This window comes from Oreochromis aureus, linkage group 3 (assembly GCF_013358895.1).
Source record: "Oreochromis aureus strain Israel breed Guangdong linkage group 3, ZZ_aureus, whole genome shotgun sequence".
In the NCBI taxonomy this organism is placed as follows: Eukaryota; Metazoa; Chordata; class Actinopteri; order Cichliformes; family Cichlidae; genus Oreochromis; species Oreochromis aureus.
In genome coordinates, this window is record NC_052944.1 from 132,233,392 (window position 1) to 132,258,207 (window position 24,816).

Consider the following 24,816-nt stretch of genomic DNA (forward strand, 5'->3'; position numbering starts at 1 on the left):
CATAGCCGTGTGATTCTCTGTGAGTTTAATTTTGAGTTTCACCTGATCTAGCGTTGTATATATCTTTCCATCCAGCAATACAATCTTTTTCTTTTTTTCTAAACTGAAGCCTTGATTGGCTTGACCTTTTCTTCTCTATCTTACATTGGTGTTAATTTTGGATTCCAGTATCAACACCAATCCCCCAACCTGGGAATCACCACAACATTTCACACAAAAATTTTCACATTTTCACACAAAACCATTAATACATTATGGGTTTGGATTGACATTATTATGAATGAAATGTGCTCTATTTGGAAGCAGTTCCAGTTAAAGGATCAATGTGTTTTTAAGAGATGCTTCTAGCTCAAAGTGTCTAAAGATACAATTTAAAACTGGTGCTAGAATGTCTGATATGTGTGAGACACACTGGCTCATCCCTCAAGTTAGCTGTTTGCTTTTTTAAATCTTTGAATGTGTATTGGGATTTCTCTTTAATGTATTGTCTTGATGAAAATCCTTTGATGTCACTTAGTTTTAGTGTGTCTGGTTCACACCTTATTCATGCTGGGAAACCGATGGTGGGAGCCTGGTGAGCGTCTCTCGGGAAATGGAAGCTCACACAGGAAGGTTTGACCCGAGAGTGGGGGAGAGTCCCACAGGTGATAGATGATTTCTGTTTAGAGTGAAGGTGTGAACTACAACTGCGAAAAGCCTTTTGTTCCATGACTGTGTTTAAAAGGGGACCTGAATTGTTCATTGTCAGAGACGACTCTCAGTGCCCCCTGACTGACGTGTGTCCTCATGCATGGGAAATAAAGGTGTTGTGTTTTAACTGCTCATTGTGTCTGCAGACTTTGTTCACAAATTTCCACCACAAATGATTAATAGGTCAGCATGATGTTGCTTCAAGAGAAAATCTACTTTTATAAGGGGTGTCACAGTAGCAGTTCACATTTTGTCACAGTTTTCCACCACATGCCCTTTCTTACACAAATCACGGAGGATTTTTCTCCTGAAATCACACTAGGGCGCACTTGCTTATTAGGAAAATGCATAAAACACTACACCATGGAGCTACTAAAATTAAAAGAAAAAAACCCTCTTTCGAGGTTCACCTGAAAGCCCCAAGGTTTAAAGGTGTATTCAGTATTTTTATGAGGTTATTTAATGGAAAAAGGTATATTTAATGGTAAATAATTATAGAGTAATTCCAATTCCAACAAACTGAAAATACAGTTGATCCAAGCTCTCTGAACAGCTTTCTCCTGTGATGGAAATACTTGTTGCACCCAAGTAGGATGTGCCGGACTGTTTCAATGCTCTTATAGTCACTTTTGCCATCTGATTATATTCCTGTCAGAGTAGAGGAAACCCCCATCCTGAGCCCACAGCTGTCACGTCTCAGTCTGGTAACAACAACGGAGTCTCTTCTCTTGCCAAAGAACCCATTTTTTGTTCTATATTGAAATGCATGCCTTCTTTTTTCTTCACTTTCCAACATGCCCTTCCAATGTTTCATTTATTAACTTTTCATGAATTCTGATGAACCATACTGCAGAAAAAATCCATCATAAAATCCCTCATATACTTCATTTTTTGGCAAATAATCCGTTCCATTGGCTTCCTCTGCTGAACGTGATGGAACTCATAAATCAGAGCCTGTTCTGTATGGTGTTGTAAAATATTTTTAATAACAAGTCTGATCTGGATTTGAAATTCAGTTCCTTAATTGTGAACAATACTGCTGTTAAATCACTGCACATGAGTGAATGAATGAGTTTGCACTTGGTCCTGAATCCACCAGTGAGCCCATAAAACTGTAAAAACTGACATGTGATACAGAAGCAGTAAGCCTACAAACCACTCTGCTGCTCTCTGGCAAGGAATGGTGGTGGTAGAGATCAGTTTAAATACTGCATTGAGTCTTGATAGAAAACGGAGGCCGTTGAGACCACGCCCGACACTTTATTTACACAGACACGTCAGAGAGAGAAAGAGAGAAAGAGGACAGGAGGGAGCGTGACACCGTGGAAGTGGTCAGCTTCTGGGCTGACAGTGAGTAAAAAAACGATAAACTCTGAGTACTTTCAGAAAGTACTCAACAATTATTCAGAACCACTTTAAAAACTATAAGAAAGTCTGAGACTCATGTAAGCGAAACATAAAGACTTGACTAAGGACTTTTGCACAGTTTTATATACACAGGCTATCTAAGCAGTAAATAAATTCAATCAAGTGATATTTCGACGTGAACTGGCTTGAGACCAGAGAAAATGAAACAAGAAATAGGATTTTTGTTTCACTTAATCTCGATTCCTTCCTTTTTTACTTCCGCCCTTAGACTTGAAAGCTCCCGCCCCGCTTTCCGTCTCTCTCTCTCTCTCTCTCTCACACACACACACACACACACACACACAGTGTGAGAAAGTGTGACGCTGTAACGCGTTGAGGAAAGTGCGGTGACATATGAAGGCACTGGGGTGCAGTGTTTTCCCCTCCTACAAACGGCCTCATTTCTCTGCCATTCAAAGGGAAGTAAGTGCTGACGTTCCGAGGACAAAGACAACTTCTGCAGGTTCGCCAAAGGTATGCTATGGTTATATTTATGGTTGAAGCTGCAAACGTGACTGGAAGGTGTCCGGTCACAGTCGTGACGAAAATACGAAAATTAAATATGAATGCTATTATTGTCTTTTACTCTGAGCTCCGTGACCGATAAGCAGGAACGTCACGAATCTTTCGCTGTCGAAATTCGGACTATTAGCTGAGGTTAATGGCGGACCACGAAACATTCAGACACATGTCGAATAAAAAAGCATTTTTGGGGGCGGAGGGTTATAACGCTGACCCAACGTGAACTAATCCTAAACAGGCTGAAGTTTGCTGAAAGCTGACTTTACGGCTGAACTTGTGTATGGCATTATGGGTCATCGGGCTCGGTATAACAGGCTCGGTAACACGCCTTTATCTTCTGTGATGCTACGACAAGCGTGAACAACTCCCGAGGAGCCTGAGGAATTGCCTGAATGTGTTCTGTTATATAGCTGTAACACCGGGCGTCTGATGACTGCAGCGCTCTCACTTTTCAAAGAGGCAATACTAATACTCCCTAATTGATGTTATCTTGTTGTATCTCTGTTGTGGTCAGTGCTATCCTCTATGCCTTTACATGCTGGGGCAGCAGGTTGAGGGTCACAGATGCCAACAGACTATATGAACTGATCCACAAGGCCAGTTATGTTGTGGGGATGGAGCTGGACTCCGTTAGGATGGTGTATGAGAGGCAGATGTTGTCCAAGATAAAGACAATGTTAGATAATACCTCCCACCCACTCCATGACATGACATGCTGGCTAGTCACAGGAGCACGTTCAGTGAGAGACTGAGTTGACCAAAAAGCACCACTGACCGACACAGGAAATCATTCCTGCCCGTGGCCGTCTCCCTGTACAACTCCTCCATCTAAAACACTGTGAACACTGCAATAGTTACATCCTTTTTACACACGCTCTTTTCTACTCTGGAATATTCTTGTCAATTTTCTTGATATTTATTTATAATCCCCTCTGTTAATCCTTGATATTTATAATTGAGTGACCTGTATATATTAGTGCTATTTCTTAAATGTGTAAAATCTGTAACATAATGTGTTGTTTGGAGTTTAGTCTGTTACTGTTACTTTTTTTTTTTACCATTTCTTCTTGGAGCAACTGTAACCCACATTATTTCCTTAGGGATTAATAAACTATTCTGATTATGATTCTGATTGTTTCAGGATGACCTGCCATTATCCAATGACACATCTGCTTACCTGTATCTTTTGCTCGTTTCTCCTCCTCTTCTTTTCTCTTTTTTCTAAACTGAGCACCTGATGGCTTTGAACTTTTACTTGTCCATCTTCCATTGGTTTTAATTTTGCACTCCAGTATGAACACCCATCCCTCAACCAGAGGATCACCACAACATACCCTAATACACCTACACCTTAGTTCACAGATTCACTTTGTCTGGGGTTTATTTCTGGAATTTCGCACAACCCAGGGTTCAAATCATGAATACATAATGGGCTTGGATTTACAACATTATGAATGAAATGTGCTCAATTTGGAAGAAGCAGGCTCCCCTCCCCTTTCGACAGGTTGTGTGTGAGACTTTAAATCATCAAACTGTAAAATATAAATTTTAAATTATTATTGATCACTTTACCCCGAGTCCTAAAGTGTATATTTATTTTCTTACTCTTCTTATATTTATTGTTTGTTTACTTGCACTGCTGTAACTGGAGCCTCGTCGTCTCGTCTCTCTATATACTGGACTGTGTGTAGCGCAGATGACAATAAAGTTTACTTTGACTTCAGCAGCGAGCAGGCGCACCGAGGGCTCTCGCGCTCACTTTTCGCATACAGAATTTCGAAAAAACATCGGTGCAAATTATAAGTCTGTATCATGATGTCTGGTGTTTTTGTGTTTATTGGTTTGTTTCTATTTTGTTTTATTTTGCGAGTTGGTTATTAGATGCTGCTCCAGCCAGCCAGAGAATCCCCCGCCGCGCCGCCCTCTCCTCCCTGTGCCGCAAGCAGCAGGTGCACCTCGCAAACGAGGGCGCCCTTACTCCCAGCAAATGGGCGATAGAAAACCGATTGGTGCCTATGACCTTCCCAATATGCACTGGCTGACGTCGGGGCAGCATGAGTACGAGCAATTTTTTTTTTTTTTTTTTTTTTTTTGCCAATGTCGGTGATGCCGCCCCCCACCACGATGCCGCCCCGGGCAACCGCCCGCGTCGCCCGTATCAAAAACCGCTACTGCTTGTATAGATGAGTTAGTGAAACAAATTGATCCATGTTGTGATACAACATGCATCTTCTTTATTACACGAGGGTTTAAGTATCCTTGGATCTGTCCATTACCAGCCCTTTCATTTTTTACAAATCCAGCCAACTTTTCCAAATTTGTGTGCTTCTTCCTTCTGAGAAGACAGCAGCTCTGACCATGTCTGGTCTAAAAACCAGGCAAGTTGAGCAGCTGCTCAGATTAACATCTATGAGAATAACTGAATGTAATATGTTTAACCAGCGTTTAATCCCCTGTAGATATTGACTGTTAACTACGCTGCTCGAGCCTTTTAATTTAGCAGTTTTTTCTTTTTTTAATTAATATATTTCAATATACTTATTCTTCTTCAGTCTCAGCTGACTGCAGGTTTCCCCAATTTTTAAACAGCACATTTGCATAATTACTGAAACTAGTGACCTCACAGTTAGTCAGTGGTGCTAGTTTCTGTCATTATGTAAGTGTACTGTTTATAAGGTTTGGGGAAACCTGCAGTCAGCTGAGACTGAAGAAGTCACTTGGATGAGTGACGAAATGTTTCTCCCACTGAAAGCGCTACATCCAGAGAACAGAGTCAATCTTTTGGTGATAGCGTTTTATTGCTTTCTTTCATCTCTGTTTGACTTTCTGTACGAGTGGATTAGACTCCTATAGTTGTTTATTTTGGCATCGTCAAGGCCAACTTGGAGTGGACTTGAAATTTAGGATAATAAGAGGACAGGCGTGTCATCATTGTCTGAATAAAGCCATTGTTTGAACTTTGTGAAGGCTCTCTGATGCCACTTTCACTTCTTACAATTGATACAAAATACTTTAGTCCATCCTGCACTGACCTGGCCTTGACAGCACGGCTGATTTATTCTATCAAGGTGACCGCTAATGCACATTAATGACTTAGCACAACTTAACACCTGCTCACCCTATGGCCTGATGCATTATTGTTACTAATAAAGTAGCAAATATCTTTTGAAGGAATGCTGTTCATGTGTCCAGAAGAGTTCAGGAAACTTGGAAAATAAATGCTAAGGTTTTGCACCTTACTAGGAGTTTTTCTTTTCTTTGTTTTCTTGTTGCTTGTCTGTATTGTGCTCTGTGTCTCTCCTGTTTTTGGTTGCGATGAGAAGAAGTGACATTCCCCAGAGTGAGGTTTGTAGTTGCTGTTCTCTAGAGGGGTGATGTATCTCTATTTTTACCTGGCTGTATTACCATGGTAACGTACTCTGAACACATAACCAGGTCATGTTCAGAGTTTTGGTTTAAACTTGTCTCCAGGTGCCATGTTTCAGTGCTTCTTACATTAAAGTATTTTTAAAGTACAATGTAGATTCTTTTTTATTTCCATTGTTGGGGAATGCATTTTAAAAGTGCGAGCTGGTAGCTCGTACAGTACTAAAAGAACTGAATGAAGCATGACATAGCTCCTTCCTACTCTTAATGAATTTTAGGCCACAGGTCACATTTACCCGTACAGTTATTCTATGCACTTTAAGGACTTTGGTTACCAGCTTTATCTTTCTGATATCCCTGGTCAGTTTATAACATCCTGTTCCCTGCATGCTGCTAGATGCAGTTACACTAGGTGCATGTGAACATTTTACAATCAAAGAACTTTGACTTCAGCAGCTTCAAAGACGTCTGCAGCAGAAAGCGATCAAGAGATTAAAGCGTGCAACACAGCAGATATCATGTTTGAAAGTTGCCACAAAATGAAATTCATGAGACCCCCTTTGGTGTCTGCTGCCCATATCCTGTCAGTTTATGATATTGTGTGTAGACAGGATGCTGATTGGTTGAAAACCTACCCAGAGCAAGAGCAGCGTTAACCACAGAAGGAAGGAGTGTGTCAAAAAAAAGAGCCAGCAGAGAAACCCTGACAGACGGCAGTGGACAGTTCTCGTTGTTTTTAACACTTTCATTTACTTTTGTGCAGCTAAGATAAAAGAGCAACCAACATTTTTATTAAAACGTGTAAACACGATGCAGAGCCAGAGCGCCAGCTGGTTATTGAATGAATTTTCAAAATAAGAGCGAGGTCCACTGAGGTAATGTGTATGGATATTTGGTTCTTGCGTGTAGACAGCTGTACACTATGTGTTCAGCACAAGAAGCTTTGGTTATAAATGTGTTTAACTAGGATTTACTGTGCACTGTATTCATTAACCAACCAAGGACTCTGTTTGTGTTAACCTAGTCTACCTGATGGAGTCCAACAGCTGCATCAATGTTGAATTTTTGGATACAGCTGAGGATTCCTTCTACTTTGGAGGTAAATGGGATTTTATACTTTCTCAGTAGTTGCCCAGTCGGTACATTTGATAATGTCAATATTATAGGTTAATTATACAGTTATTTTAATTCTGTTTCTATTGTCTTTTTTTCAATACTTGAACGCGTCCTCTGAAAATCTAAAAGTGGTTCAACAAGGTAAAAGGTTTTAATATTTCTCTTATTTAATTTCATTTTAGAATATGACAGAAGAGTAGTACTGTGAGGCGTGATGTGAGGATTATTATCGTGTTGTTCTCTCAAAAATACAGATTTGGAGGAGGATGATTTCACACAGCCAAAAGACCGTCATTGGTCCATTGAGAGCACGAATGGTTTTGGATACCTCATTTTAAACCAAGAAGACACATTCGTGCTCCAGACCTGCTGTGGTAAGACAGAGTTCTTCTTGTTGTTATGGTTACTGACTTTTCAGTTCAGTTTGGCTGAACAGGGATAGCTCAGTAGGTAGAGTGGTGGCCCCATGATTGGAAGAGTGGGGGTTTGATTCCCCTGAACAGCTACCCTGAGGTACTCCTGAGCAAGGTACTGTCCCTACACACTGCTCCCCGGGCGCCCAATGGCTGCCCACTGCTTCACTGTGTGAGTGGGTTAAATGCAGAGAGGAATTTCCCCACGGGCATCAATAAAGTATACAAAAAAAGGAACTTGTGCGCTAGCTTCTTTAACATTGTAATTGTTGAAATTTTTTAAGAATAAAGCAACTTGCTGGAAATTGGTGAATTTATTATTTAGAGAATAAAACTGTTGACACGTGTTGATGGACATTTGTCTGCTCCGACTCGGATGCTCAGTCATGTTTTGGCCTGATTTAGTCAGTCAGGGCTGGATCAGGTGACCCCAAATCCTCCCTTAATTACATTGCAATAGGCCTCAGCTGCTGGGGCTTCCCATGATCCACGATCTCCCGTGATGAGGGTTTCTTGTTCATTACGTCAGTAATGTAAATCGGTAATGACTTAATGCACAGAGATGTATAAACACATAGTGAGTGAGAAAGGTAACTGAAGAAGAAGTACTCAATGCATCATGGAATCCCCAGCAGCCTACATCTATCGCAGCATAAGTGTTAATAAACTGAAGAAAAAAAAAAAAGGGTCAGCATGGTGGTTAGCACGGTGGCCTCGCAGCAAGAAGGTCCTGGGTTTGAATCCACTATTTAACCAGGGCCTTTCCTTGTTTGCATGATCTCCCGTTTCTGTGTGGGATCTCTCCGGATACTCCGGCTTCCTCCCACAGTCAAAGACATGCAATTAGTGGGGTTAGGTTAACTGATTATTCACACCTATATGTGAGTGGTTATGTGTCTCTGTGTTAGCTCTGTGACACATTGGTGACCTGTCCAGGGGGTACCCTGCCTCTCACCCTATGGCAGCTGGGATAGGCTCCAGCTCCCTGTGACTCTGAAATGTTTAAGTGGAAGAGGATGGATGGAAGTAATGACCACTGACTGTACCTTTAAATGAACAATACATTTGTAGAACAATTGCAGAGGTCTACACTGTGGGGAGGGATTCACATTAGAAATGATTACAACCAGCTACCTCTGCAGTGAGTCTCTCTTAATGTGGTTGAATTTCAACCCTGAGTTTAGTGTTTAGTGTTAATGTGAGTCCCAAATATAATAGATATATTAAGATCATATGTCCAAATCTGTAGTCACTACAGGTGCTGCCTGTCAAAAGGTAACCGCAGGATTTTAAATTGGTTGGTTCATTAAAAGCTAAACAAATACGTTTGTGGAGTGCTGCAGTTTGGTCTGTCCTGTTTTGCACACAGAACAAACACAGACACATATAGATGAACAGAACAGCATTATATCATCACCTTTGTTCTTTAAAACAAGACATAGCTGAATGACATGCTGCTGCTCTTGCTTGTCCTTGTTTCCTCTTCAGAGAAGAAACTCTGCATCAGGACCTATCGGAGCTCTTTTCTAAATGAAAAGTTGCCAGTCATGATATATGCCCAAAAGAATGACCAGACAATGGTGGCATGTTGTAAGGAGCACAAAATTCAAGCTGTACCAATGGTAAGTACAAAAAGTCATTCAGAGTTGGTTTTAGTGCACTCACAGTTATTCTGATATTCATCTCATTTCACATTAAAAACAAAACGATAACATCTGTACCGGAAGCATTTTGCTCAGCGCTTTGAAGCTGACATTCAAAGTTAATCAGGAGTATACTCTGAGTGTATCTCTGAGGTTTGGCCTGTGCTGCAGAAAACTGGGTAATCTGATGGTTTAGATATTAATAAGAAACCAGTATATCAGTAACTGTGTAATTTTACTGGCCCACAAAAAAGCTTTTATTTTTATATTTTTTTAAAATGAATACAGTTTAATTAATAAATTTGATTTTTATTCCAAAACAATGTTACTAAAGCTTTGAAAAAATAGGATCTACTATACTCCATGCCCCCTTTTACATTCACCCCTGCTCGTTATATAAAATGGGATGGCTGCCGGCAGCCTTCAGCAAGCTGCCTGATTTTAAATATTGTATCACACAAAGTTAACAGTCTGTCTGCATTCATTTTAGCTGCTGTAAAGTTACTGAAGGTTCTCACTGTGTTAAACACTGGTTGATGGCAGCAGCTGCAAAATTATCTTCTCTTCATGCTGGAGCTTGTTGAACAGGTGGTTTGACGAAGGCTTTTTCCCAATAACAGTTTTAATTACAGGAACAAGGGTTGCTGTTAGATGCTAGAAAAACATTTTCTTTCAGTCCACCTGATTTCCCCATCTCTCTCTCTGCTCCTTGCTTTGAAGAACAGAGTAACATGTGTTCAGTTTATGCCTGGCTCATTTCATTCTTTCGAATTACTGGAATTTTAGAATTCAACACAAAGATCCGCTTTGACGATCTCCCAAACCCTACACTGACTGTCAGAATCAATTCTATAGGCTGTGTTTATGTACTGTGATGCAATTTGATAAAATCATTGCAAAAGGAGACTTAAATTTACATACTGATAATCTCTAACTGCATAGGTACGGAAATTTATCTTAACATTGCAAAATCATTCACTTTCGGTGCAACATGTTGGTGAGCCGACACTGGATCTGGATTTTACTCTTGGCCTGTCAGCTTTCCTCTCTAATCTCTATTGTTAAAACTCTCCCAGTTCTTTTAATCTTTGGGCTGAAGGAAGGACAATACTCGGTGTATAAATGCTCAATCAACAATTATTTATTCCATACAATTCAACACTTAAGAGCATATGAACCATCATGATGGGGAGACCTGCCTGCAGAGGGACACAGCAAGTCTCAAAATGGTGACGGGTTAGTCAGCCTTTTATAGCCTCTAGTAGCCCCCACCTAATCGTAAACGCCTAAACATTCACATTCTTTCTCTCACACGGCGCCTAAGTTATGACCTCGGCTCCCTGTCTTTCTGCTCTCTGTAAAGGTGGGGGTATGGAATGTGGTCGTCTCTTCTGCTATCAGAACAAGGTCTCCTGCACACAACATTCTCTTCATGATTCAGCAGTATGAGATGTCAAGAAACAGTGTAACACATTCAACAGTGTTGAGTAATGCAGGTCAATCCAATAGATCTAATGATTTTCACACTCTTTTAAGTCAGAAGTATAATGCAAACTAAAACTACATACTGATCACACACTCTATATTAAGGGGTATAATATGATCTACAGCAGTATCATAATTCAACTACTTTGATTACAGATATAAGGTAACATATGATAACAAAATAATCTCACACTATCTACACCTCATTTTTCGGATGGCCTGTATTTGTATAGCGCTTTACTTAGTCCCTAAGGACCCCGAAGCGCTTTACACTACATTCAGTCATCCACCCATTCACACACACATTCACACACTGGTGATGGCAAGCTACATTGTAGCCACAGCCGCCCTGGGGCGCACTGACAGAGGCGAGGCTGCTGGACACTGGCGCCACCGGGCCCTCTGACCACCACCAGTAGGCAACGGGTGAAGTGTCTTGCCCAAGGACACAATGGTTTAATATTCAATGTTTATCAGTTCTGGACTGTGCAGAACTGATAAAAACCAGATTAGCCCGAACCCTTACCCTGGAGCACCAATCACATCTGTTATCACAGAAGAGTGTGCAAAAGCTGACCACAGCTAGAAATCACTGATCTCCATGTTCACTACCTCCTCCTGATTAGGAGTTACTAACCATGTTCAACCAGCTGAAAAAAACGTCTCATTTTGCTAGTTCAGTTAACATTGATTGTCATCGTTCCTGTTTGACACCATCAGCAGACTCCTTAATCCCGCTTAGTCTGCTTTCCATGCCACATCTTGATTGCAAAAATATTCTAAATTTCTTTGCTAGTAAGATCAACAGTATTAGGTCACAGTTCAAGTCTGTACTCTTCAAACCTTCCGAATTTATAAAGGTTTTCAGGACAAGTCTCCTTGATACGCCCACTTCTTCCTCTCCAGCCGACAATAACTTTCCTAAATTCATTAAAGACGTTCTATCTGACATCTCCCCCGTCTTCACTTTATTATAAATCAATCTATTTCTGCACTCCAGGTTGCTGTAAAATAGTCAGCATCTTCTCTCAGCTTATTAAAACCCTCCCTGCATTCCACTGTTTTAGAGGATTTCACGCCTAATTCACGACTGCTGTTCATTTCAAAAACATTTGACCCTAACAACGTGCCAGATATCCCAGACTCTTAAAGTGGATCAGACCACAAACTTGTTTTTTTTAACAAGTTTGTATTAAACTTTGTCACAAGAGTTGGGAGATTTGCCATGCTATTGTATTGCTGTTCGAATTCTCTGGTCTAGGAAGTCCTAACACAAATAAAATATGCATATAAATTATATCAGTATTTAATGTAATGTGGTTAATGCTGCCTGATATACAAGATATCACCAGAAGTATTGACACACCCATTCAAATCATTGCATTCAGGAACTAAGCCACAGAGTGGTAGGCCACATAAAACAACAGAGCAGGTTCAATGGATGTTGAGGCATATAGTGCACAGAGGTCCCTGACTTTCTGCAGAGTCAAACACTGCAGACCTCCAAACATCATGTGACTGTCAGATTAGCTGAAGAGCAGTGTGTAGAGCTTCATGGAATGGGTTTCCATGAAATGTCTTGATGCATGCTCAATCATCCGGGTAAGTAAATCCCCAAAAGTTGATTCTGTTCATCTTTACGTAGAGTTTTCAGTCGAAGAAACGTCACAATGTGAATGGTACTCATGGCCATTGATCAGTGGTCTTTGCTCAATGAGCTTTGGTCAGTGGTTGTTGATCAATGGTCATGAGAATTTGCATATTAATGATGAAGGAACTGACCTCACAGCCCATTGTTCCTTCAGTGGGCTGGTTTCAGTCATTATGCAAATGTACTGTTTATAAGATTGGGGAAACCTGCAGTCAGCTGAGACTGAAGAAGTCACTTGGATGAGTGATGAAACGTTTCTCCCACTGAAAACGGTACGTCCAGATGAACAGAATCAACTTTAGATGAAGGAGATTGTGGAGTGGGGTTGTTGTCCACGATTGAGCTCGGCACCTTAGTTCCAATCAAAGGAACTTTCACAGACATCTCATCCAAAATTAGTCTCTGACCTCACAAAGGAACTCTTTAGCATGCCAAGACATTTTGGACATTATCACGCTCCTAATTTTGTGGGAACACAAAAAGGGATGACCCTTCCTGTTCCAACATGATTGCATAGCAGTAGGATCCATAAAGACCTTGCTGAGTGAGTTTGGAAGAACTTGACTAGCACGCACAGATTCCTGACCTCAACTTGACAGAACACCTTTGGGATGAATTAGAGCAGAGACTGTGAGGCAGGCCTTGTCAGCATCAGTCTCTGGGTTCACAAATGCACTTCTGGAACAATGGTAAAAAATTCCCATAATCACACACCTAAATCTTGTGGAAAGCTATAGAGGGGTAGCTGCTATAGCTGCAAAGAGTTAGCTGACATCATCTTAAAACCTATAGATTAAAGGTATGTTCCAATTCATAGGCCGCATCCTTTGGAGGACCTGGCCTTCGCGGTCTACGTGGGCCAGGTCCTTTGAAAACTGAGAAGGCCAGAAGTGCGAGGTTGAGAAATGGGATGGTCTAGGCTTGAGATTTGAGTCAGTAGCTGTCTCGATGGAGTTTAATAAACTCAGCCGTCTGCTCCTTGCTATCTAAAATATAACAGGACACTGGAGTAAACTCTCGACCATCTCACACTTCTGTTTAATCACTTCTCTGTTTGATGTTTATTCAACTGTGTGAAAACTATAACTTTAATCTCAGCCAAACCGATTTACTCAGGAACAAATAAAACACTGAAAAAAGCCAAACAATAACATTTTTAAGTTATCTAAGTGACTTATATATCATGTTTAACCTGAGTAGCCAAAGACCGCAGGGATCTGAAAACTATGTGCTGGGAATTTGCTGTTCCCGCCGGCTCTAGTGAGCCTCAACCTCCCGGTCAGCTATCAAGCTGGTGTGTAACAGACGTCTCCGAAAAGGTCGGAGCAGTTTTGCAAATATGTGATGTCTTGATAAACCGACCAGATATTTGAAGTTTACACAGCTACATTCTCACCTGAAAAGTTTATTTTGTGAAAGAGTAATATTAAAACTAAGTAGTTGCCGCCATTGTTGGAAACTGGAATTGGCTGGGCCGCACTATGAATTCTGGGATAGGTTTGGCCACGAAGGTTAACCCTTCCTTCAAATTTTGGGAAATGAAGGACGCATTTGTTGGACGCATTTGGAGCAGCCTTCGAATTGGGACAGCCTTTGTGGCCTGGGTGTGACATCATCGACCTTTAAATGCTGCCTCCGAAGGATGCGGCCCCTTAACAATCGGATGTCACTCAAGTTATGTATGATAGCAGTTGAGCAAATGCTTTTGGCAATATAGTGTACATTATACTTTACAATCATGTTTCATGTGTAAGTTGTTCAGGATCAACCAAACTGATATCAAGCAAGTGATAAACATACTGAACATTTGATACAGTAAAAACTTCAAAAGAAAACAAGTTTAATCTCCACGTGTGAAAGGTTCACTATACTTGATCTGCTGTGCATCAGGATGATACAGGGACCTTTTCCTCTTTTTCTCCTTATGTCTGTCCATAGATGCTCCCCACAGACATCACTGGAACGAATCACAATGCTTTGTTCTACCAGACAGAACTGCATGGAACTAACAGGTTTAAGTTTGTGTTCTCAGTGGATCCCACCAAAGTTCTTGGAGTTGTCAATGAAAACAACCTTTATAAACTGACCCTGCTTCCTAAAGTTGATGATGTTGATACAAGAGTTGAGTTTGTGGTCAAATAATTAAAGAAGTTGTCTAACCCTTTATTGAATGCAGATATCCAATGTAACAAGTTCTTGAAGTCATAACTCAGAGTCACTTTGTGATTTACATGGAACAAATCTGATCTGATCTTAAACCATATGGAACCTCAACATGTTCCCTGTTGTATCATGTTGAGGTTAAAATGTGTCCATCCATTGTGTTGACCACCTCTGCTACTAGGGTATGAAATCTTTAAAGGCAGCTTTGAAATAAGTTTTATCTCATTTGAGATTTTGTTTGTATTCAGTTAATCATTGAACATTGTGAGGTTGCACAGATGCATGTTTGGTTTCTCTGGCCAGTGCAACCTCAGATTGAACCCAAAATTAGAACTATAAGCTCATACAACAATCTAGCTATTAGCATTTGTACATAAGAATAAAGGCTTTGTACTTCTTTCATTGTGTTTGTTTTGTCATGAGTGGTGTACTACAAAGAAAGTTGAAAACAGCCAGGCTCTGTTAGCATGAGCTAACTCGACTAATCCCCGCCAGAGATGACGGGTAAGATGACAAACACGTCAGAGGAAATCTGTAATCCTATAAAAATGAAAGGCAACACAAGCACTGTAAATTAGTCAAGAGTAATGTGAGATGAATTTTTCTGATGAAACATTAATATTTGGGCAGTGTAAAAAGGTTAAAATGGAGCCGTGGCACGTACACACTCGGGGTCAACATGTATACTCTATAAGCTCAACATAACCTGCTAACCTATTCACTGCTCTGTAGTACACCCCAGCTGAGCCTTGATGGAAAGAACAGAGTGACACCAAATGTGGAAGCTGTAATAAAACAGGTTTACTGCACAGGTGTTGTGACATCACGCTCACTCCAGCCAAACACAAAGAAGTGCTGGCGTGGAAGCTGCATGCAAAGACTGTATGTGTGTACTGTATATAAGTGCATGTTCCAAGATTATAATGTAATATCATAAAGCTTTGATTTGACTGTCATATTAAGTCTTATTTTACTGATTTAAGAACAGTCCTGGAATTTTCACAAATTGATCAAAATAAACATGATTTATTTTAAAGCATTTTTGTTTCTTTGAAATGTGCAGATTGCAGCAGAAACTGATTCACATACAAAGTATAACATGACCCCATAGAGACGCAGTCGTGTCCTGTTCCTGCCTCGAAGGTTAAAATACCTCTGAGGCAGGAACATGATGGAAGTTTGGAGCTCATAATTTCACACCCAGTCAGCTGGACATGCACAGGCAGGGTTAGCATCACTGGTTTGGTTGAATTTAAGATTTAGCCGGTCTGACCTTTATTAAACCTTCAAGCAGAGCATTAATAAACCTTTATATAAGGGTATGAGATCATATAAGCTGTCTGTTCCTACAGCAGAGGCCACTGCTCTCTGTATAGCCGCAGCATTGCAGGGACATCCTGGTCACAATGACACTAAAACAGGAAGTGGGGCATGGAAATGGTTTTTCCAAACAGGGGTTAGTGTGTGCTGCTGCTGATGGGTGTAATAGAAAAGGCAGCATGCGCACACTCGAAGTAAACATGTTTAAGAGGTCAGCCACACAAAGGACACAAAGGACAAAGAATGAACGAGAGCTTAGACAGCTGTATTCTATAAGACTTGATCAAGTCATGGCTGTGTTGTTAAAACGTGTTTGTAGCTTAAATTTAGCCCACAGTTACTCAGGAACAGCCCAATCAATGAAAACAAAGACAAAGCTTGAATCAATGAACACAAACACTTTTGAATCAATGAAATATTGTCAAAATGATATTTACAGAGAACACACTGATTTCTTTTGTTAAACACGCAGCCAAGACCAGCGTTTCGGTCTTCCTGAGCGTCCCGGCCCACAGTCATATTCACTTGCTCCAGAGCAGGGCGACAGCTTTGCATATGCCCACGTCGTTGTAGTTGAAGTAACAAAGACCAGTGAAGGTGATCGTGGACAGGAGGAAGAGAGCTGCGTTGGCCATCTTGATCTTTGTGTCCCCGTGAACGTAGTCTGTCAACACCTGCCCGAGACCCCTGCAACAACACAGGCAGAGGAAAAGATGAGCAGGCCTCCCTTTGCTTCAGCTGGGTGACACTGAAGCGCTTTAAATGACTGCACAGCACAGCACAGATGGAAAATGTGCAACCAGTGTTTCTAAATTTGACTCTGACATTAATGCAACTAATGCCCCATAAACATGTGCTGACATTTCCACGCGCAACAGATGTTGTGTTTTTTTTAACATCTGAATGAACTCTGTCCACACATGATGACAGCCAGGAGCCTCAGCCATCACGTCTATGACAAAGACCTCGCTCTGCAGCCTGACACACTAATATAGTAAATTCCTGCTGGGACTAAAATGCTGCTGCTGCAGTTGCTCAATTTATCCAAAACCTTTATTTTTTTAAAGGGATTTGAGGTCCAGATTATAAAATATGACTTCTGAGCTGCAAAATCTTCATCCAGCAACAGTCACAGTAACATCTCGCCTTACGTTTGAGCCATTCAGACTCTAATTAACCAAGCTAACCAAGCATAAGAGTCTCCAATTTGCATAAAATAACTTACAGTTGTGTTCAAAATAATAACAGTGTGTTTTAAAACGTGAGTAAAACTCAAAATCCGTATAATATTTTTATTCCTGTTCATTGGGAACACTGCACATTAATTTTTCATTAAAACATGAAGAAAAAGTATCAATATTTGAGTTACTTTACAGAAAATGAAGGAAAACATGATATTGGGCTTCTCAAAAAATAGCAGTGTCTGCATTTTTCATTACAAACTCAAATATGTACTCAATAAACTGAAAAAACGTTAAGATTTAGCAGTCCTGTGAATCACTAAACTAACATTTAGTTGTCTAAACACTGCTTTTGAGAACTGCTTCCCATCTGTGCTGCATGGAGTCCACCAACTTCTGGCAGCTGTAAACAGGTATGCCAGCACAGGATGATTTGACAACCTTCCACAATTCCTCTGGATTTCTTGATTTTGCCTCAGAAACAACATTTTTGATGTCACCCCACAAGTTTCCTATTGGATTAAGGTCCAGCAATTGGGCTGGCCACTCCATAACCTTAATTTTGTTGGTGTGGAAACAAGATGCTGCTTGCTGACTGGTGTGTTTGGGGTCGTTGTTTTTTTGAAACACCCATTTCAAGGGCATTGTAGATATGATTAGCTTATTTTAGAGTTTGGAAATGTGTTAGATAGAATGTAAAATTATTATGAGACACTGACACTGCCCTGGATATAAATAAAGGCCTGACTGTGTCATGAACTTAGGAGTAGATCTTAGGAGACCCTCCCCAGTTGAACTGTGAAAGTAAGACAAAGAGGAGTTAATGCTGAGTGGAAATTCCCCAGAGGATACCTGTGTGGGGGTCTCAACATGTAACTTGATAACTATGGTCTGGAAGAGAGAGGGGGTTTTTATGACCCCTAGGGAGTCACGTACCAGAGACACACACAGTGCTTAAACTGTTACACTCACACATCCACGTGCACACAGGCACTCACGTGCTCGTGCATACACACAGAGACAGAGTTTGGAGCACATTATGGGGGTTTTATGATGCGGCCGCTTGTATAAAGCTGGCTGTGACTAACAAAGGGGTGAAGATTGTTTCAGAGGGACACCGGCCTCGTCTTCCCTTCTAGAAGTGCATGCTTAAATGAAGATGAATAACGATGAATAAAGATTTTGTAAAATAACTACTGAGTTCCGGTGCCATCTCTGGATCCCTCGACGAATAAAAGAACCGGGGTAAAACTGATTTCGCAACAGCATCTCCTCTTCAGCATAAGGCAGCATGACCTCTTCAAGTATTTTGATATAAGCAAATTGATCCATGATCCCTAGTATCCGATAAATAGGCCCGACACCTTAATAAGAGAAACAGCCCCATATCATGATACTTGCACCACCATGCTTCACGGTCTTCAGAGTCGACTGTGGCTTGAATTCAGTGTTTGGGGGTCGTCTGACAAACTGTCTGCGCCCCTTGGACCCAAAAAGAACAATCTTACTTTCATCAGTCCACAAAATGTTTCTCCATTTCTCTTTAAGCCAGTCGATATGTTCTTTAGCAAATTGTATCCTCTTCAGCAGATGTTTTTTTTGTTTGTTTTTTTTTAACAGTGGGGCTTTGCGGAGGCTTCTTGCCGATAGATTAGCCTCACACGTCTTCTAATTGTCACAGCACTCACAGGTAACTTCAGACCGTCTGTGATCTCCCTGGAGCTGATCATTGGCTGAGTCTTTGCTATCTGGCCATTGTTCGATCCATTCAAATGGTAGTCTCCCGTTGTCTTCCACGTCTCTCTGGTTTGGCTTTTCATTTTAAAGCATTGGAGATCATTTTAGCTGAGCAGCCTATCATTTTCTGCACTTCTTTATATGTTTTCCCCTCTCCTATCAGCGTTTTGATTAAAGCACGCTGTTCTTCTGAACAATGTCTGGCACGACCCATGTTTCTCAGGTTTTCAGAGAGAAATGCATGTACAACATGTGCTGTTTCTTCACATAATGAATGACCTCACTGATTGGACTCCACACTGCTATCATTTTGAACACGCCCATTTCATTTAATTCTTCAATTACACAGACTCCGGTGCAGTCATATCATGAATGTTGGGTCTGTTGGTTTCTCGGACTCTGCTACACTGACTGGTAAATTATTTGCCATGTAATAATAAGATTTATACCAAAAACACTGATTGAGCTGGTTAGTCATGTTGGACTGCTTTTGTTTTGAACACATCTGTATATTTTCTGTTTAATATTTATGTGACCTCCAGGGTGAGTAATCATTTAAATGTACATTTATAAAAATCTGCATGAAGGTCAGTAAACATAGAAACATTGTTAATGTCAATAATACACAATCACTGTACCTAATAAACCAGCTCTTTATTGAGAGCTGAATGAGGAAATATTGTTTCTTTCTCTTACTCATAAATGCAGCCTGCACAGTAGTCCTGGTATTGTGACAGACTGACGAGAGCTTATATAGCTTTCAGGAAGTGAAAGCTCTAAAACAGAACAGCTTAGCGTCACTGTTTAAATAAAACACGTGTCAGGAATATTTTATCTGAGGTTTGCGAATATTTGCGAACATTTTAGAAACAAGTGAAACCAGGGATCAGCTGACTGCTAGTCTTACCAGTGTCCGTGAAGGGTCAGGGCAGCAGCCAGAGAGTAATCGATGACAGGACCAGGGTTGAAATAAGCGACAGGGCCCATGGCCAGCAGCAGCACGCTCAGCATTCGCTCTGCCGTCCAGTGCAGAGAGGCCGCTTTGGAGTTGGAGCTCGCTGTGAAGCAAGACAAACTGCAGAGCATCAGAAGGCTGAACAATGTGAAGCTCTGAGCAGAACTGACATACAGACTTCAATCTGACTCAGTCACATGTATCTCAAATTCTACACATTCCACTGGAAAGACCGGGTCTCCTGAAATCTATATTAAGTTTGTCTACTTCACTACTTCACTTGTGTCTTTGCCATTGAAGTCACTGAACATCTTTCTGTGATTTTTTTTAATTTTTTTGGTGTAATTTTGTATCTAATGTTGCACAAATTGTAGATAACAAGTATGTTCAGTGATCCATCAGCGTCATTGGCAACCTGTGAACTTGGCACCAATCTGAGTGTCTGAGGGTGACGACGTCTGCAGCTCTGATCTCACGTTAACAGGTTCAGTTTGTTTAAGCTGCACAAACCAGACGTGGAGCTGTGACACTGTCCTTGTATGGACAACCAAGTAAATGCAGTTTTAAATGATGATTTTATTGTTAAAAATAATAAAGTCATCATTAATGACTCTGCTTTAGCTGAACTCAGAAATCAGGAAGAGGGCATATTGATCTTATCTCTCTCAGCAGGACAGGAAAACTGATTCTTTCTTCACTATAACCTGATAGGACAAAGATTGGAAACCTTTCTATTATAATAATATAAGCTGGAAATCCACATTGTTACAGCAGCACAGTGGACAGGGCAGAAATAAATAGAGTATGAAGCTACGGATTATGATGGAGGTGACACATCCTATCAGGTGTAATTAAACCGATGTAGAATTTAAGGGCGATACAATTTAAACAGCTGAAATTGTGATATATTGGCCAAGATTTTATTTTCTTTATTTGGCTTTGCACTTATTAAGTGCCTTTGTTGAAAGACTCACGGGTGGTGTTACACAGCTTTACAAACTAAAGTTCATGTGAAATTGATCAGATATAAGGACTGGAGTGAAAAAGGAGCCAGTCCAAAGAAAAACTCTGACAGAAAGAAAAGGACTATTACTCACTAAAACAAGAAAGCTAAATCATATTCTGGCTCAATATGAACTTATTTTTCATATTTGAGCAAAAACAGAAAGAAGGCGACTTCATTCTGGAAACCACATAATGGGTAAACCACATGACCACCAAACAGGCCAAAGTGTCACCACCTGTGTTCATGTGGGAAAAAAACACCGTGTGTACACGTGAGGGCGAAACCATCAAGATCCAAAACAGGAACCAAAGCGATCCTGCTCCACTTCAGACACCTGTACCTGCTGAGCGGTTGCCATGTTTGTGGCCCTGGCCACGCCCCACTGGACCACGTGACCACGATCACATCAGAGTTGTTCCAGGCTCAGTGATGACTGCGTGGGCACTAAACACAATCGGCCTGCAATGAGCTGATGTGTGTTTCCTTGGTTTATGACTATAAATAAATAGATTACAGAGCGATCCGTCTTACATGCTTTACTGCTCAAAACACACTATTCTGTGCACAGCTGTAGCTCCTCCTTTCGCCCTCGGGGTGTAACGCTTCTGCTTCTCTCTCACCCTCCATAAAGATTATAGTTAATGCAAAACATGTCTGAACTAGCCATTTTCTGCTTTTGGAAAGTTAACCCAGCTCCTCAGATACCAGGACTGCCCCACTGGACCTCCACTGGTGCTGAAATGTAATGTGTGTGTCACACACGGTTCACACATGCTACAGTTACGTCGAGTCAAAAGTAGAACATGTGCAGCTTACTTGTTGATTTAAGCGTGTCAGAGCTGATGACTGCCAGAGGTTTCTGAGGTTGTGGTATTTAAATATTCTACATGTCTCGCACACGTGGGTTAGACAAGGAAGCTAAAGTAATTTTAGAATTTAATTGAAGAATAAATATAAGCAATACATATTTGATTAGTATAAAAATGAAAGAGATTAGATAAATAATGTATGATTAATTTTATCTGCTGATTCACATGAGTATATAGCTGTGCTATTGTTTAGAATGAGAATCTTAATATCTTCACAATATGAGAATGTATGTGTAGTGTATATATACATTACCATTTTGATTAAGAAAGTGCAGGTAAACTTCGGGGCAAGGCTGCATAAGCTACTGCTTCTTTCTGCTCTCCTCCAAACACCTTTTGCTTTTACTTTAAAGCTAATTTTTTATTTATGTTTTCCATTTTCTGTGTTTGTTTTGTTGAAATATTAATAATGAATGAAAGAAGAACAGCTGAGGAGAGAAAACTAAAACTCAGGAATAGAGTTGGTGCTTTACCTTCCCTTTCCTGGTAATGTTGTGCATGTTTTATGTGTGTTTAGTTTCCAAGTTTAAAAAAAAAAAAGGTACTTTCTGGATATGCACAGAGCATAATTTCATGTAACCCATCACCATAAGGGGGCTGTTAGAGCCATATATAAGGATTATATAGAGATAATTATTTGTGCAAACCCTTTTGTCTTTAATTCTCTTTCATGATCAGTACGTGAGGTTAACGTCAGTTTAAGTTAGCATTACTGTGAAACTTAGAGTTTTGTTTTGAAAGCTTTACTTCCTGTGATTCCTGTAATATTGTGGCGGACCTAATCTAAGCTGAGATTAAAGTTGGAGTAAATGTGATGAGAGCTCTCGTGTCGTCCTTACAGACCTACACAATATCTTATTTTCTTATTAGAAAAAACACTGAAAAGATAGAATGATCACAGGAGCACAGATCAGTATAGTTTTTGAATGCGCTAGCTGTGTTTGGTGGAAATAAGATGAAGTTGTAAAAAGAAGATATTTTGAGTTCCATCCATCCATCCATCCATCCATCTTCATCCGCTTTATCCGAGGCCGGGTCGCGGGGGCAGTAGCCTAAGCAGGGAAGCCCAGACCTCCTTCTCCCCAGCCACCTCCTCCAGCTTATCCGGGGGAACACCAAGGTGCTCCCAGGCCAGCCGAGAGATGTAATCTCTCCAGCGTGTCCTGGGTCTGCCCCGGGGCCTCCTCCCGGTGGGACATGCCCGGTTCCATATTTTGTTCCATTCTTGTATTTGCATTTTTCGAGATGAAGATTTTCATGTGAGAATTCATGGTTTTGCACACGTCCTTTACTTTTCCAAGAATCAGATGAAGCTGCTTGACAATGAGAAGTTATAAACCATCGTGCAAAAATTCAAATAATGAAGCTAACTATGCTAACGGAGCTATAAGGAGCACACTCCTGTTCATATTGCTTCACTGTGGCATGTTGAAGTTTGTTCACGTACTTGATAATTTGAGAAGATGCTGAGGAAAGCTACTGAAGAACATTTTTCAAGTTTACTGAGTCACAGAAGCTTCTCGTGAGTGTTTGAAAGTTCATTTGGAATAATTGTTGAGTTTAAAGATGCAGCATATGGCACACCACATGTGGTTGACCAAAAGAGGGAGCCAAAGACAACATGACAAATAGTGAAGAGCATGCTGATAAATTGGTGTCAGAAACACTGCAAAGTTTCTGCAAGCTGGGTGAAGAGTTCATCTTGCTTAATAACAGTGTTATGAAGATGCTACCAGAAGATGAACTTAGTGGAGATCAGTGTAACTCATATGAGTCAAAGGCAGCTGTTATTAAAGACTTTTTGCTTGTGACTGAAATGTGGATTCAAGAACAGATAATGAAGGTGAGATGCTGTCATGTGGAGTAATCTGGAGTGGTCGCTGATCATTGGCATCAAAGAAACAATAGCAAAGATGTTTCCAGCACTGGAAGTTCTTCAGTTGTGTCAAGCTCCATTTCAGTGGCATGCAAAAAAGAAAAGAGTGATACAGCTGCAGGAAGCAAGACTAAAGGCTGAGATGGAGCAGTTATAAGATCGTGATGCAATGAATGAATATGTCAAGTCCAAGATTTCAAGGACAGGATCTACTATGTCCAACCGAACCCCTGTCAAGTGTTCCGTGAGCCCAGCTGGTGCTTGTGGTTCATGTCCCAATGTCAGGGGACGAGGAGGAGGATAATGATCATCAGATTCCCAATATGACTGATGGAAACACAGCATTTGTCTCACACAGATTTATGTCTGCAGGATCACACAGATCAAGCTCCACCTGCAAATCCTCAGGAGCCCACTTCTACAGGTGGCAGGACTTATGAAGTGATGCATCATCAAAACCTGATCACTGATATCGGGTTGTTGGTTAAGCAGCAAAACCTGTCTCTGTTACCCAAGACTGTGTACTCAGGTTGATCCACTCATATACAGATCTTTCCTCAGAGCCTTTCACAATGCTATTTACAGCAAGACACTAAATGACCGGGCGGGCGGAACACACGGCGAGGGATGAGGGAGAACACGAGCAGAGGAAAACAAACAATAAATACAAGAGGTTACCGGGGGAATGAGGATCAGGAGGGAAACACAGCTGGCACTAATCAAGCAGACGAGACAGGGGAGAAGAAAAACAGAACATGACGCGCACCGACAGGAGACTACCAAAATAAAACAGGAAGTAATGGGAACATACACACTGGGACGCAGACAGACACACAGAGACAACTGGGGAGAAACATGGGCAAGGCCCACACATGAGACCAAAACTAGAACCAGATCAAATACTAACTAGGATCACCACAACTAGAAATGCTGAATAAACTCAAGAGTATAGGAAATAAACTAGGAAATACAAAATACACAAAGAACATGATGAATAACAAAGGTCAAAAAACCAAAAGACACAAAACACCTTGTCAACGGTAGGTACCCTAACAGGATGATAGTAAGGGCTTAAATGCTTATGCTCTTTTCCTGACTGGTTGCTGAAACACAATGTAGGATGTTGACTACATTATGGAGATGGAAAACCCAATAAACACGAGAGCCATACTGTCCAAACTGCCTTATAAGATGAAATAGAAATGGCGTAAGGTGGCATTTGAAATCCAAGAGAGCAAAGGAAAAACAGCGAGGTTCACAGACTTGTGAGTTACATCAAAGACTAGCAAAGATTGCCACAGACCCCTTGTTTGTTGATCTTTAGGAAGTCAGCCTACCTATTAAATCTAAGGAAAAGAGATCGTTTGTAAAGAAGTCAATGGGAAGCACTATAAGGAGTAGCAGTTTCACTCAGGG

The 24,816-nt window shown here is 40.8% G+C and overlaps 1 protein-coding gene across 1 annotated transcript; it reads right to left on the minus strand.

Moving 5' to 3' along the window:
* Positions 1 to 16,020: 16,020 nt before the first annotated feature.
* On the minus strand, positions 16,021 to 21,489 carry LOC120438105 (succinate dehydrogenase [ubiquinone] cytochrome b small subunit B, mitochondrial-like). Its single transcript, XM_039608550.1, has 3 exons — positions 21,472 to 21,489; positions 19,602 to 19,752; positions 16,021 to 16,463 (listed from the first exon to the last, which is right to left on the minus strand). The coding sequence occupies exons 2-3, from the start codon at positions 19,703 to 19,705 to the stop codon at positions 16,298 to 16,300; spliced, it is 270 nt and encodes an 89-aa protein (XP_039464484.1). The 5' UTR covers positions 19,706 to 19,752; positions 21,472 to 21,489; the 3' UTR covers positions 16,021 to 16,297.
* Positions 21,490 to 24,816: the final 3,327 nt, after the last annotated feature.

What these genes read in the sequence shown, in the direction of transcription:
- LOC120438105 (XM_039608550.1), bottom strand. Translation starts at nt 19,705, where the DNA reads ATGCTGAGCGTGCTGCTGCTGGCCATGGGCCCTGTCGCTTATTTCAAC. An exon ending in CTGACCCTTCACGGACACTG is followed by an intron (nt 16,464 to 19,601) that starts GTAAGACTAGCA and finishes GTGTTGTTGCAG; the next exon opens with GGGTCTCGGGCAGGTGTTGA.